Here is a 14,451-nt window from a genome sequence, read left to right as displayed (position 1 = left end):
AGTGTGATTCGCCGACATGCAATGCATACTCTTAAAGAACAATGAGCTCCTTCCTCCGTACTTCATACTTGCTGCTCAACGAAAGCAGTGGGATGGATCCTGTTGGATTAACATAACACCGTCCTATTTCTCCTTGTAATTTCCCATGAACTATTTATTCATGATTCTGGATGCCTGGAAGTTCGAAACAAAGGCCAAAGTCGTTTTAGCCCTTTTTTTTATATCCAACAGCTTTTCTGAGCATAAAAGTAGGCCTGTCTGGCTAAACTCGGACATTGGCCTTCCTTGGAAGAGAGCATCGCGTGCCACTTATTCAGGCTTCTGCCCTTCAGCCAGATGAACTCAGCACTGGATCTAGGGTCTGCTTGGAATCCCCATGCTTCCCTGCGTGGTCCCCATGGTTTGCTGCATACAGATCTCTCTTTTTCTCATAAGCCAAGGAAAGCCATAGCTTGGCTACAAGGAAGCAAAGCTGATACTAAAACAAGCCTCCTTACCTGTGCTGCTGGAGATGTTAACATCAATGCTGATATCAGATATACCACCTCCTTTCAGAGATGCAACACACGTGTATGTCCCAAAGTCAGTGAATTTCAGATCAATGATGTCCAGGTTTGTGGTGCCAGGGGAAACATCAGGGTCAGTCTGCGTGATGACCATCCTTTCGGAGCTTCGCAAGGGACGTCCATTTTTAAACCAACTGAACGTAAGCTCTTCAGAAGGGACAGCTTCCACCTGGCAGGAGATTTTCACCTCACGCCCAATCTGGATATTGTCATCTTTGTGGTATGGGTCAGGAGTGATCCAAAAGCGTCCTTTTTTTAAGGCTGAAATGTGCAAAGAAACCCAAGTTTAGTCTAATAAAGCACCCAATTTGCATCTTTTGATCCTGACTTGGCAAAGACTAACATTGACACTTCACTTGATGTTTCCAAATAACGCTTGTGAAGTCACTGAAACTTCCCATGGCACCCTTAGCACACGGGTTAATTTCTTACAGGATCAGATCTTAATCACATATCACTGCATAGTATACATTGCTAAAGGACTTGTCACTTCTATACTGAACAGTAGGAACAGTCACTGTATTTAAACTAAGCTGAGCTGCCGACAACTGAATAACCAAAATAATTTGTGAATCTTCAGTGTTTGCCCTCCCTTTCTCGAGGTATTTACAAGCCCTTCCTTACCCGCCATGCTGTCAGAGCATTCAGAGAAGAAAAAACAAAGATATCTCTCAAACATCACTACTACAACCAGCAGTGCCATCTCCAATCTATCTGCAAACGAACCTAACCACACAACCTAGCCCCACACCAGCTGGTTGCAGCAAAAGAGGTCAGCGCGTGCCTGAGGCCACAGCCTGCCCCCATTTACATGCATACTGCTCGCTCTGTGGCAGTTGGATGCCTGCCCCAGTCGCGGTGGCTGCCCACTGGTGGACAGCTCTCTCCAGGTGACCAGCAGCCCAGTGGTGGCCACGTGCCGCACAGGCTTGCTTATCTGGGGAAACTGCACGAGCTCCAAAAGGCACCAAGTCTGAAAGTACGTCTTTAGGTAGGCCTGAGCGGACGGCCCATGGCAAAAGCTGACAAGATGCTTTTCCAAGACGTAACTACCCAGGGGAGCCAGTCACACGCACCTGGTTCACATTTCCACCGCCTGGGATAGCGGAAACCCACCTGGGCCTCAGAGGAAGAGCCTTAGGCTGAAGGGTGTGCACAAACCTCAGGGAAAACATCATCGCTCACAGCAGCACAGCACGCCCCAAGTAGCCTTGTCTACAGCTAAGATCATTCAAGCCAGCAATACAAATGTAATCGATTCTCTAACGCACAGCAATGCTGCAATAAGGCAGTCCTGGCATTACATACAGATGGGAGCCCTGCAGCAGGCGCGTTTCTTGGAGGCATCCCACCAGCAGATGCAGGGCCCAGGAGTGCCCAGGTGATGCTGGGAGCACAGCACTCCACCAGGACGTGCCCATATAACCGCGTTCCTGAGAAAGATCGGCGTCATTCCCTAACATCACCCATGAAGCTACTCTACGAGAGCATCCCGGTACTACTGTTTGCTTCCCTGATTTCTCTCGTCACACTTGAAACGAGCATAAAGCTATCCAGAACCTGTCACCACTCAAAGCAATCAAGGGGTTGCTCTGAAGCAGGGTTAGCATGACTCATTTTTGGAAGAACGTTTCCGAATCAGCCATTAAGCTCTTAACGTACGCATATCTTTTGACGCGCCGAATGTACTTATATAAACCCCAACTCCTTCTCCTCCTTTACGTGCGCGGGTGAGTACATATGTATGTTATGTTTATATATAGTCTATCTCTAACTGGAAAGCCCCACAAGGAAAGCACCACTTAGAAATGTTATAAGCAAATATGCAGGTTTGATGCATTTTTAAGAACACGTTGATGCGTTTTTAAGAACATATTCGTGGATCTTGAAAGTTTCATTAACTTTATCAAGATTAAGTTTGCATCAAAAGGTGTAAATTTTTTTTCTTTATTCAGCATCTCTCCCTCCCCTTTAAAAGCTGCAGTCAGTTCCTCAGCAGAATTAACATCTGAGGGCTCGGACTGTGGGCCATAAGCCACCTGCCTCATGGACCAGGGAGGGCTCCCCTGGCACCCATGGACTAACTTACATAATCAACTAAGTTTTGTGCGTATGTTTTTTTGGTTTAGTTTTATTTCGGCTGAGTGTTAGCTACTGGTAGTAACTGGGCAGGACTGTCTGCTGTCCAGATCTGCTACAGCAAAGTCTAATCACCAAAGAACTGCAGCAGAGCACGTACTGGAGCTGCATATTTCTTTATACATACATATAACAGGAGTTGAGGATGAGGACTGTGAAGCAGCGTATTACATGGAAAAAGTTAAGTGAGTTTATAGAAACTCTGAAGTGCCGGCAAAAATTTCTGTGCTTTATTCCCTTTCCTCCTCTCTTCCTCAAAATCAAACCTCTTAACATCTTTTAAGCAATGCTGAGATATACATGACGTTCATCAGAAACAGCCATGAAATCCCCACATTAAACAACCTAACCGCTGTTCAAGTACAACCCACAGCTGAAAGCCAATGTACTGTTTTTCTAAGCCCATTCTCCAAGACTCCACAGAACTGCCCAGCCATCACCATTTCCTTCTGTTGCCAACAAAATCCACAGAAAATTCAACTTTACAGTATAGTGTCTTTGCAGAGTTAAGCAGCATCACTGAACAGTACGTATCCATATCCCTAATCTCACTTAGTACCAGAATAACCAGTTATCTCTGCGATTAACCTGTTTATCTTGGAATTCTAATACACCACCAAAGCACATAAAAACCACCATCCATACCTGGAAGTATGTCCCCAAAATCCAACTGCAGGTGTCACAAGATGCCTGATGGGTGTGGGTCTGAAGGGTGGTGGGAACAGGGAGCAGCACAGAGGCATGCTGAATGGAAGGAAACACTTGCTCTGAGCCTGCACTGGCACCTGGGGTTACAACCAGAACTGCCCTAGCCTTGACAGTGCTGAGTCGTTCACTATTCAGCCCAAAAGCAAGCCCAAAAGCAACCCCCAAACTAGACTGCCTTTCACTGAAATTCCCTGTAGGCTCATTCCACTGATTATCTTCAAGGATAGGAAGCTCTGTAAGACGCTCTACAGGCTACAAGAAAGAACAAACCTCCCATCCCTAAACCTTCGAAATAGCAATAATGATGGTGCTACAACATCCTAGGAGCTAGAGGTCTTTCTTAGGAAGAGAAATTGTACTTGGACCTCCCACTTCAGCCTGATGAGTGTCTAGATCACTTCACATACTGAAAACTGAACACATCCTGAACCACCAGCTCACAAACCAGTCTGAGCAGAACGAACGATTCACTATCTTAGAGCAGAGGATGTGTCTGAGTGGAGGGGACTCTTAGCTGGTAGAGATAGAAGGCGCTCTCCTGGGATGACTCTCCTCAGGCTTTTGAGATAAATGTTATTAGAGCAATGAAGTGCTAGTCTCAGCCCCTATGCAAACGGTGTTGGCCTTAGCAAAAGGACATGGAGTCAGTAGATGTCTCCGGAGTCACTGTACTTTCTGCAGCCTTGGGAATACAAAGCTGCTCTTTACAGATAGGAAGGCGTAGAGCCTGAGGTTTGCACAAGCTGGATGTGGTCTTCCAAAAGACTTCAGCCCTCACTGATTTATGCTGTGTGCCATATACTGACCCTCTTGGGAACCCTGAGCTGGTACAAATGGAGGCACCACCAAGCAACAGAAAACACTGTATGCATTCTCCATAGGTCTCTGCATTCAGAGTCAATTCCCATAAAGCAGTAGTTTAAATTTTGTTTATGCCGAGGTTCTTGGACCATAGTTTCCAGGCACCACCCCCCATAAAATACTAAGTATATTAAAACCTACAGTGGATTCTGATTCTTGTTTTCTCACTGTATCATAACGCTTGAGGCATCATTGCAACATTTCCTTCACAAATATTGGATTAGATACAGTAAATAAAAGGGAAGGAGATTTGGGGGTAACCAGAGCAATGTGGGAGGCAGTGCTGCAGACCCATGCTAATCACAGCTGTATCCCAGCAGAGATTTCAGAACATAATCAAAATACAGTGCTAGAAAATATCAGCAGATGTGCAGATAGCCTGTAACTGCACTCTGAGACCCAGCTCATGGCCAGGAAAAGACCAGACTTTCTCCAAAGAGGCCCTGAAGAACTATGATGTGATCAAATAAACAAAGATGAAGCAATTTTTATCCTCACATTCCTCACAAAACTCTTCACTGTCTCTGCCTTCCCCCATTAATTACATTTCAAAGTAATAAACTGCATTTCAGTATCTTAACTAAGGCATATTTGCATTCATCAGGTTAAGCTGCATCTTCCCACCCCCACCCTGATCAACCCAAAATGCTCCTTTAATCCATCAAAATGTTCATATCTTGCAAACGCACATTTCCTGATATATGAACTGCATCAAACACTGTAATTGAATACATTAGCTGCTGCACAATTTGTAGGTTTGACATAATAGTTACTGGCCACTGACTGCTTCCTAAGCTGACGCCAGGCATTGGTGAATGCTTGGATTTGTGTGTTGTGATGTTTGTGTCTGCTCACAGCCCGCACCAACAGCAATATTAAACAGCAGAACTGTGCAAATTACTGATTTGAACCTTCACTGAGCAGTTGGATTACACACGAGGTTCAACCTATATGCAACCTATACGCAAGCAAAAGTGGCTTCAACTAATAATTTTGGTTGTCCCTCTTAATGTTTTGCTAAGGCTGGACAGAGATTTTGCTTTATCCTGTTCCCAAACTACATGAGAATGTCATCTGGCAATGCGCCAAGCAGAAAGGAAGACTTGCATGGCTTTCGGACCACAACAAGCACGTTTTGGGGCTTTCTTGAGCTCAGCTTCCAGTATACTACTTGTTTCTGAGCATCCAGGCACAGGCACTTCATCAAGTAAGGGTCAACATCTTCATGTTCAGGTCCTGCTCACTCCCAAGATCCTTTGAAAGAGCTGCAGATTCGGAGTTTCAGCTGTATTCCCTGGGTGAGGCAAAGCAGCAATGCATTCTGAGTGCTCAAATGTTACTAACCCTTCGATGTTTCTTTCTCGCATGCACACACAAGAGTTCATGCTATTTGGGAAGACCCTTGACTTTATTTTTAAGGCCAATGGCCTGCAGAGAAACAGCAAGTAAAGGACTAATGCTCTGAATCAAAGTTCAGCAGAGTGAGTGATGGTCCCTTCCATGGCTTCTATGAGCTTTGGATTAAGCCCTTTGCCTTTACTTCTATTTCACATCAAAGGATAACAAGACACAAAAAGCACCATGGCAACAGCTTGTTTGGAAAGTGAGTCGGAAAACCCAGCTTCATCTCCTAGAAACTCCAGTCTGTTAATCCAGACATTGGTTGCTTGCTTTAAAAGACTGAGAATCAACTCTCCAGGTCACTGCTGTGATCTTTGTACCAAAAGATGATTACCGTGATGACTCATGGGTCCTTGGAAAAAAATTATGAGGCAGGCAAGTGGGTAAAGAAAGCCATCTCTTATCATCAGCTCTTGCTTCAGTCACATTGGGTTCCTCATCTCCTTTGAGCCTTACAGATGGGAAAAGCAATCCTGCTTTCACAAGAATGCAATTCAAAAGATTCAAAGCCTTGCCTTGCAGCAGATTTCAGATAGTCCCTAAAAGACTTGTGAAGTGTATTTGTAAACCTAAACCTTTTTCCTAATCTGCCAAGAAAGCTTGAGAAGCCAACTTTTCTCATTGTATGCTGGTGTCCATACTGTTAGTCTTCAGTGGGCCTCAGATTTGTAGAGGAAAGTAAAAACTCAACCTCCTCCCCCTCACAGAGCAACCTATTTTGATTCTGCTTTTGAGTTGTGAGAGCCTCAGAAGCAGCTCCTCTGGGCCTGTCCAAGCGTAAGTCACCAGCTTTGTAATGCAGATTTTTGGCAACAGATAAATAAATAAATAAATATAGCAGTCAAATACAATAGTTCAATATATAAAATTGATGTACTTAACATATATGGGGTAAGCACCTAGACCTGGGTTACTGCCTTTCACAGCTAACATAGGATCTTTCTGAAGTCATATCCCATCACTGAACGGAGGAGAAACTCAAACGCCTCGGCTCACTGTGACTGAAGGCACACACTGATGTATAGTCAAAGCATCAAAGAAATGCTTTACTGCAGTAATTCTGAATTATTTATGCTTGCCTAAAAACATCTGTTACAAACTTCAAACAGCAGAAAAAATGGCACATTTCAACTTATGTCATTACTCTGATGCATTGATTCTGTGACCTGAGCTTTGCTGCACTACAATGTTACACATAAATAATTGCAAAGCAATGACAAATTTGGACTAATACGCAGATCTTCTCTGTTAAGTGAAAAAAAAATCTGTGTTTAAGTTGGGGGATCATGGACCATTGTGATCGACCAAGAGCCGCTATTCATGGGAGAAGACTCAGATGGAGAGGTGCCCCCTTGGGTCTCAAGGGCAGTGTAGGATGTGGCTCATTAATCCTTGCTGTTGCACAGAGAACTGACTTCATCTCAACACAGAGAGGGTCAGAGGGTGACCTTTGTGTTAGATAAGTAGTCAGTTAAGTAGTTAGACCTGATGTAAATGTTTCTTCCGAGTTGTCCAAAAGAATGTGAAGCTCTCCCTGAGAACAGCCAGATCAGCATGGGGGAAGCGTACACATGGCTCAGCCCAACAAAAAGTATAAAACCTCAACAACTAACGAAGACATTTTGAAGAAAGCAACGGGCTTGAGCTGGCATCAACCCATGTATTCCTTCCCGGCGACTGGGGACACTCCGTATTGTGACTGAGCATTTTTGAGACCAGTAATGGCAATCACATTGGTACTGTGACTGAACTGTCTAGCTAGATTTTTGTTAAGTGCATACACTTGAATTGTGATTTCAGTATATTGCTGAATCACTCTGCTAAATCAAAAACCTCGTGTGAACATCAAATTCCCCCCAAATAAACTTTTATATTACACACTGCACTGTTCATACACATGGAATATCTAAAAGAACCTGGTCAGAGAGTACTGGACTCTGGCAACCACGAACTGAACAGGAGTCTGTAGCACCGGCTTCCTCTGACAAAGGCAACCATCCCACCACGCTGCCTGCTTACATGCAAGGCAGGTAATTGCTTTCCGGTCTAAAAAGCAGGGACAACGTCTGAAGTGCTGAGTCTCTTGTGCACTTCAAGAACGATTTTGCAGGTGGTGGGAGAAAGGCCAGAGAGGACAACCAGTGGCTCAGAAAGGCTAGAGAAGCACCATCCCTGGAGGCGTTCCAGAACAGGATGGACAAACAGCCATCAGCACTGGTTTAGAGCTGCAGAAAAGGAGCAGACGGGTCGCCTCTCGGGAGCCATCTCAGCAGTTTGATCGATTCTGTACCACCAGTGGCTGCTTCTCACCCTCAGACTACATCTACTTAGCTCTAGTGCAGCAAACCACAGTTTAAAAATGAAAGAAAGTAGATTGTAATTCTATATTTTGCAAGCGAAGCGACAAGTAAAAATGAAGCAATAAAACAAATATTAATATCTGTAGTTGGTTTCTTAGATACATGTTTGCAAAAGCTATCACTGAACATCTACACCCCTGGTTTGGGTTTCACACCCCTGGGCTGAGTTTCAGATTTGCTGGTCAGAACTGTTAAATGAACAAATGGATGCACAAAGGAACCTCTGCCCTGGTATCATATCCCAGAAACTGCTCATACCATCCATATTCTCTGAATTTATTTATGTGGAAGCCCAGTATAAAGGAATCTAAGTACTAAATAAAAAGTCATTCCCACAGAAGAAACAAGCTGATGGAAGTCCTTCTCTGATGTTTCTTTTCTTCATTAATGTCTACCTCTATCAATTCTATTTATCTAATAGATAGATTGTCTAATCTAACAAAACTAAAAAAGAAGGTTCCTACCACAAGCTCCAAAGAAACACAAAGCCTTTTTGTCTATGTTTGCCACAGGCAGCCGAGAGGCATTGTCTTAAGTATTCTACAAGATGTTGCCTTAAACTATATTATCAAATAGTTAAGCTGAGTAGAGACAATTTAACAACTGTCCAAAAATTGTTTCTCACTGGTGAATAACATGGTGTAATCTGACAACCTTCCTTTTGTCACATTAAGATACATTTTGACATATTTTGCATCTTTATTTTGCACATATGAAACACTGAAACTCGAATTTACTTCTGTCAACTAAGAAAACATCTGAAAGCAAACTTAAGTCTTGATTTAAAGCATTAAAAAAAATTAGAATTATGGTCTTCTAGTTTCAAAATACGAAAGGAAAAAGACACTCCAGGTAACAAAGACTGCAGATTTCCATATAGAAAATTTACCTGGATTGTAACATCTGTACAGCCTGGACATCCACTCAGAAACAGAGACAGAGGCCTCCTCAGGGGCATCTTGCTGTAAAATGTTTTACATCATCACTCTATCCCTTTTTGATAAATGACTACCATCCACCATACTCAGCACCATTACGGGCACGTAACCATATCTGAATAAATTAGATAACAAACTGGAGACAGTATTCACAAGCTGAATCCTTTCCAGGGTCACACCATCCTGCTGCGACTGTCACAGCAACCTCTACACCTCCGCCCAAACATGCCTCAGATCCAAACAGGACATGTGCTTCATGCCAGGCTTCATGGAAGGTCCTGAGCAAGCTGCAGTTCGGTCAAGCGTTCCCTTTGCTCTAGGGAACCTACCAGTTAACCTCCTACCAAATGGCTTTTCCAGTGCTCTTCTATACCACAAACAGATGCAGATCCCCGAGAAAGCTAGAAATAAATAACACTATTAAGTCACGTGCAATGTAGTCTCACCATCTCAAAAATACACAAACTCCATGTCAGAGAAGCAGGCAAGAGTTAATGCCCTATCCGTGTAAGCCATACATCTACAAACGATCGCACTGCAAAATGGAGAAAATAAATGCATTTAAGAAAGGCTAAAATACACAGTCAAAGGCTCAATGCATCTGCTGGTGACTAATTAAAAAACAAATGAAAAAAGAAAAAACGTAGCTCACAGATCTATCAGCAGGTCCTCACCGTCACTGTGCGCTGATCACTTTTAATTAGATAGCACATGGGCAGCAAATTGAGCTATTCAAGTAACAGTCTTGGGTTCCCTAGCTTTTCCCCTCTAGATATGCCAAGATCTTCTGCTTCCTCTTTCCACTTTCCACCTTTGTTTTCTTGTGTTTTTCTAACAGTCAGCTGTTACAATTACAGTTTTTTGTTTGTTTGTTTTTTCAATCAAAACATGATTGCAAGGCAACTGACACCTCCTCTCATCCATCCTTTGCTTATTGTCTCTGAACAATCTCGAACACCATCCTGCACCATGGCCCACGGGCAAAAAGTCATCCTTCCCCAGAGCATTCAAGCTGCATCTGAAACGGTAAGCTGCAGAAGATGTGGCCTGGCCTGTTGCTGGGCCTGCCAGATCTACCGTACAGACCAAATTAATATTCATTTCAATGTCTTCCAGTAGGAATAGTCATCCTCCCTAGTCAGTCTTGAAAACAAAACAAAATAAATAGAACAAAATAAAAAATCCTAAAAAAAAACCCAAATTGTATAAATCTACCAGCATACACTTTGCCTTTCAGCCTGTTCATGGGACCTAGACACTCCTAGAGTGACCACCTCATGCTCGGCCATCTGCTTCACCTTTTTCTCTTATAGATGTACCGAGCAGGCTGAAAAGAGGACGAGACAGATCCCTCAGCATCTCCTCTGTAACTCCATCCCTCAGCAGGTTCTGAATTAAAATATGCAAATTATTGCCATCTTACCTCCACCACAGTAGCATCTATATTGTACTCCTTTATTGAGATTCATTCTTGGCTGACAGGGATAGTCACGTTTGCAAAGGTCAGCAACACACTGTTTGGTCTATTTTTCCTCTAGCAGGAAAAGTTTGTCTGCCTTCATGGTTCATCTATACCACCCTGTGATTGGTTGGTCCACTGCTGAGATATGGGAAGATCTCCTTCCTTATTCTGAAAGGAGCACTGCACAGTTCACTCTGAATTCAAAAATCAGCTTAGCATCAAATAAAATCATCCGTAAGTTCTGCGCAGAGCAAGCTTTTCTGGCGTAGCAACATATACTGCTATGTTTTGTTTTCAAATAACCAAAGACTCCCCAGAAGAAAACACTCACGCTGAGGGAAAAAGTAGCGTGCAATCTTGTTTGGGTCATAAGGAGAACATCAAAAAATAGTATGACTACATAAATATTCAGAGCACTTTTACTGGGAAGGCATGAACGCTGACCTCTTTTCTTAAAATGTAAATTTCTTGAAGAGGGTTTTGGGGCATCTTCTAGATAATGTTGACAAAATTATGCTGCTTGAATGTTCCCTACAGTCACCTTCCTATTCTAAAAAAGACACACATTCCCAGCATTTTATCAACAGTTCATTTCGCTTCTGTCAACATGGTTTTAGCTTAAAGTTTTTTTTTAAATCTTAACTTTCAGTAGCTATCAGAACAATTAAGTTGTCAAGCATCTTCTACTAGAGCATCTCCAAACTCTTTAACATCAAGCAATTATTTGGCACTTACAAGACCAGATGCATTCACATTTTCAATTTAAATGCAAATAGTGAGGAGAAATTTCAGGTTCTGTCTCTATTTTTATAAATGTTTCTAATATTTAAAAAAAAAGCATTTATTATTTTGGAGATGTCATGTGGCAGATGTCTGTTTTTTACTTGTGCTTAGGTTAATTCTTCTATTTCTTTTATGGCTTTTCTTTTCAAAAGGAAGGGAGGTGAAAATTTTTCTGTCATGTAGAAGATTTCATTTTATAGGTTACTCACTGTATGATCCATTAAACAGATGAAGCTGAGATCAAAGTATGTGAAACACGGCATGGATTGCCTTTTAATTGCTTTCAGAAGGAAACGCTCAAGAGAAATAAGCATCACCAGAGGAGCAAACGCATACAGGTCCATAGGATAACGCAGGTGGGAAGGGCCCTCCCGAGGTCTCTAGCCCAACCTCCTGCTCCAAGCAGGGTCACCTGTGTCACCTGGATCAATAAACAGCGGTGACAAACTGGCACATGGCATCCAGCATTTTTTTGAATTGCAAGGCAGAAGAAAGAAACAAAACAAAACTGAAATTCACATGATATTAAAGCTCAGAGCTTGCCAAGTCAGAGCACTGCATATAATCACAACCTGAGCTGGGGACACGGGGCTATTACCCCCACCAACTGCCCATCTCGCAAACGAAGGGGAACATGGCAAGTCTCAGCACCAGCTAGACAAGAATCGGAATATAAATTAAACAATTCAGGGAAGCTGATATAATCCCCAGTGGGCAATGCACTTGCCAAACAAATTATAAATCCTCTGAACATTACAGCTGGGTGTTTTTCAGGGCCAGTGCCTTTATAAAGTCTAACTCATGTGCCAAACCTGTCAAAAAACCAGCCTTGCTGAGCTTTCCAGGATGCCAAAAAATAGTATATTGTAAATCTTCACTCTGCTCTTTGCCCACACACTGCAAATGAAACTCAACATACTGTATTTACCTTTCTTCAAAAACTAGTGCAAAAACTCACAATTTCCAAGGTTCCCATACTGGAATGCCTCCTGCTATGTGTGTAGCCTGAGACTTTTATTCTACATAAGGATTTTGTCAGAGGCTGGATTTGATCCAGCATTGGATATATTTCCCTTCCAGAAACTGCTTTTATTCCACTGCTCAGTGCCTCAAAAATGAATCAGGATCTTATAAAACTTTCCAAAAATTATTTTTCAGAGTGGGCAGAGACCAACCAACCAAATCCACAATTGCCTGATGCGATACAAACCAGTACACTAAAACACAGTTCAAAGCCATCAAACCAAGGATCTAGGTAACATCAGAACAAAATATTGTGCAGTATCCTTTCCCTTCCTCTCCCCTCCCTTCAGGATGAAGCAAAATTTTCAAAATGTCAATTCTTCCTGCCAAAAGAAAATGTGACTGTTGTTAAGACTGCACAGACCTCTTCAGATATTAATCAGCCAAGATCTATTACAATATTAAACTACAACACCATGCCAGTGCCAAAAATGTTACCAACCCTGCTAGCCAAGCTACAGTGAAGACAGCATTTTTTTTCCTTCCTCTCTACTGAAGAACAAACGTGGCTGCCCGAAGAAGTGACATCGTAAGGGTCAGGAGGAGAAAGACCAACTGAATGTTATCTTCTGAAATCCTTTTTCCTATTTCTTCACAGAACTATGCTGCCTGACAGGACTACAGGATGTGGAATAGCAGCAAACCTATTTAAAAATAAAATTTCCGTACATGAGGAATCCAGGAAGTCCTAATGACAGGGCAGAAGAATCAATAAACCATCTACATTTTTATGTGGAACTGGTTTATGAACTCATCTGCGATACACCACAGCCTGCGAGAGAGCACACATGCCCCAAACTGCTATGTCAGATAATAAAAATAAATGGACTTATCAAACTCTAAAGCTCAACTTTTTTACACATTCATTCTCAGAGCTGTAAACTTTTAGGATAGTGCACTGGTAACTTATGACTGGAGCAACATACTGGACAAGCCTTAAGATCAGGTTTTGTAGGCTAAGTCTTCAGCCACGGAGAACCATCTCCCACCTGAGGAACCTGAATTGGCTGCAATTTTTTTTTTTTTTTTGGAAGGATTACCATTAAAAAAGGGCCTGGTACCACACCAGAAAGGCAGAGCTGTGCTGAGAGGCACCTAGAAGGGGCGAAGGTGCCCGGATGGCCACAGCGGCACCTGGCTGAGCAAAACACCACCCCTCCAACACACACTGCATCCACAGGACCGACCTGGTGCCACTCCACGGCAAAGCCGGTTTCACAGAATGACAAACCAACAACGGACACACAGCTACACTGGCAGTGAGCGAGTACCTCAATGTCAGAGCGCTGAGAGAGCAGGCAAGCTATTGAAATCTAAGGTGGAGCTTGGTCAATCTACAAAAAAGGATGGCGCAAGAGATGAGACGCAAGAGGAGACGAGATGAGATGAGATGGAATAAAAGACAACTGGACTCGATGACCCAGGAGGGCCCTTCCAGTCTCATTCCTGAATATGAGTTTCAGAATCGTGGCACTTTCCATGAATTCGCTCTTGCTTTCTAGTCAGCCCTAGAGGAGAGCACACCCATCAATGGATGCCGAAAATCACCATGGGGGCTGCTGTATTTTCCCCCCTACAGAAGCAGCTCATCTCTGCCATCCTCCGCGAGCCCCAGAGCTCCCTGCCAGCGGGGGAACAGCAGCCGTGCAGCACCAAGCTGAACTAAGCTCCGAGCACGTGCACGGTCGCTCATTAGGAAGTCAACGGTGGTCGCCACATCCGTGTCATGTAGTAATGCCTGTTAGACGCGTATGGACACGTGCCAACGCCTTCGGCTTTCTCCAGCCACGAAATAAGCCCCAGTATAATCAGTCTGCTGTGAGGCCTCCACAGAATACAGAGAGACAAAAAAGAGGGAAGGGAACAAAAAATAGCTCCTTCTGCCAGTTGCACACAAAACGCCAGTATTTCAGGCCTGGAATACAAGAGCGCGCAGCCGGCACCTCCAGCGAGCGCTCCTCATCACCACGAACGATGCCAGCTAATGAGCACACAACTCAGACGGGCACACTGCTTTTCAGTCGGCCAGCATCCAACAACCTTAGCGAAAGATGACAGCTAAGGTTGCTCAAGGGGTGATCTCAGTAACTGTTGTCACATGCGCTGTCAAGACCCCAGCTGCACCTTCTGCCTGGAACTCGGGAGCAACACCTCTGGTCTGCCCTCGGCACCTGTCGATGGGAGGCTCTGCTAACGTTTCCGTTATCAAT

At 43.5% G+C, this 14,451-nt stretch overlaps 1 protein-coding gene across 1 annotated transcript in view; it reads right to left on the bottom strand.

Moving 5' to 3' along the window:
- The window catches only part of MDGA2 (MAM domain containing glycosylphosphatidylinositol anchor 2), a 411,004-nt gene that overhangs the window by 144,657 nt on the left and 251,896 nt on the right, over nt 1–14,451 (bottom strand). Inside the window, exon 7 of the mRNA XM_068947620.1 lies at nt 498–827. Within this exon, the coding sequence (XP_068803721.1) occupies nt 498–827 (330 nt within the window). The remainder of the gene's footprint in view (nt 1–497; nt 828–14,451) is intronic.

Source organism: Struthio camelus, chromosome 5 (genome assembly GCF_040807025.1).
Source record: "Struthio camelus isolate bStrCam1 chromosome 5, bStrCam1.hap1, whole genome shotgun sequence".
NCBI classification, from domain to species: Eukaryota; Metazoa; Chordata; class Aves; order Struthioniformes; family Struthionidae; genus Struthio; species Struthio camelus.
The sequence above is the reverse complement of the archived record's forward strand: the minus strand, read 5'-3'. Positions and strand labels throughout refer to the sequence as shown.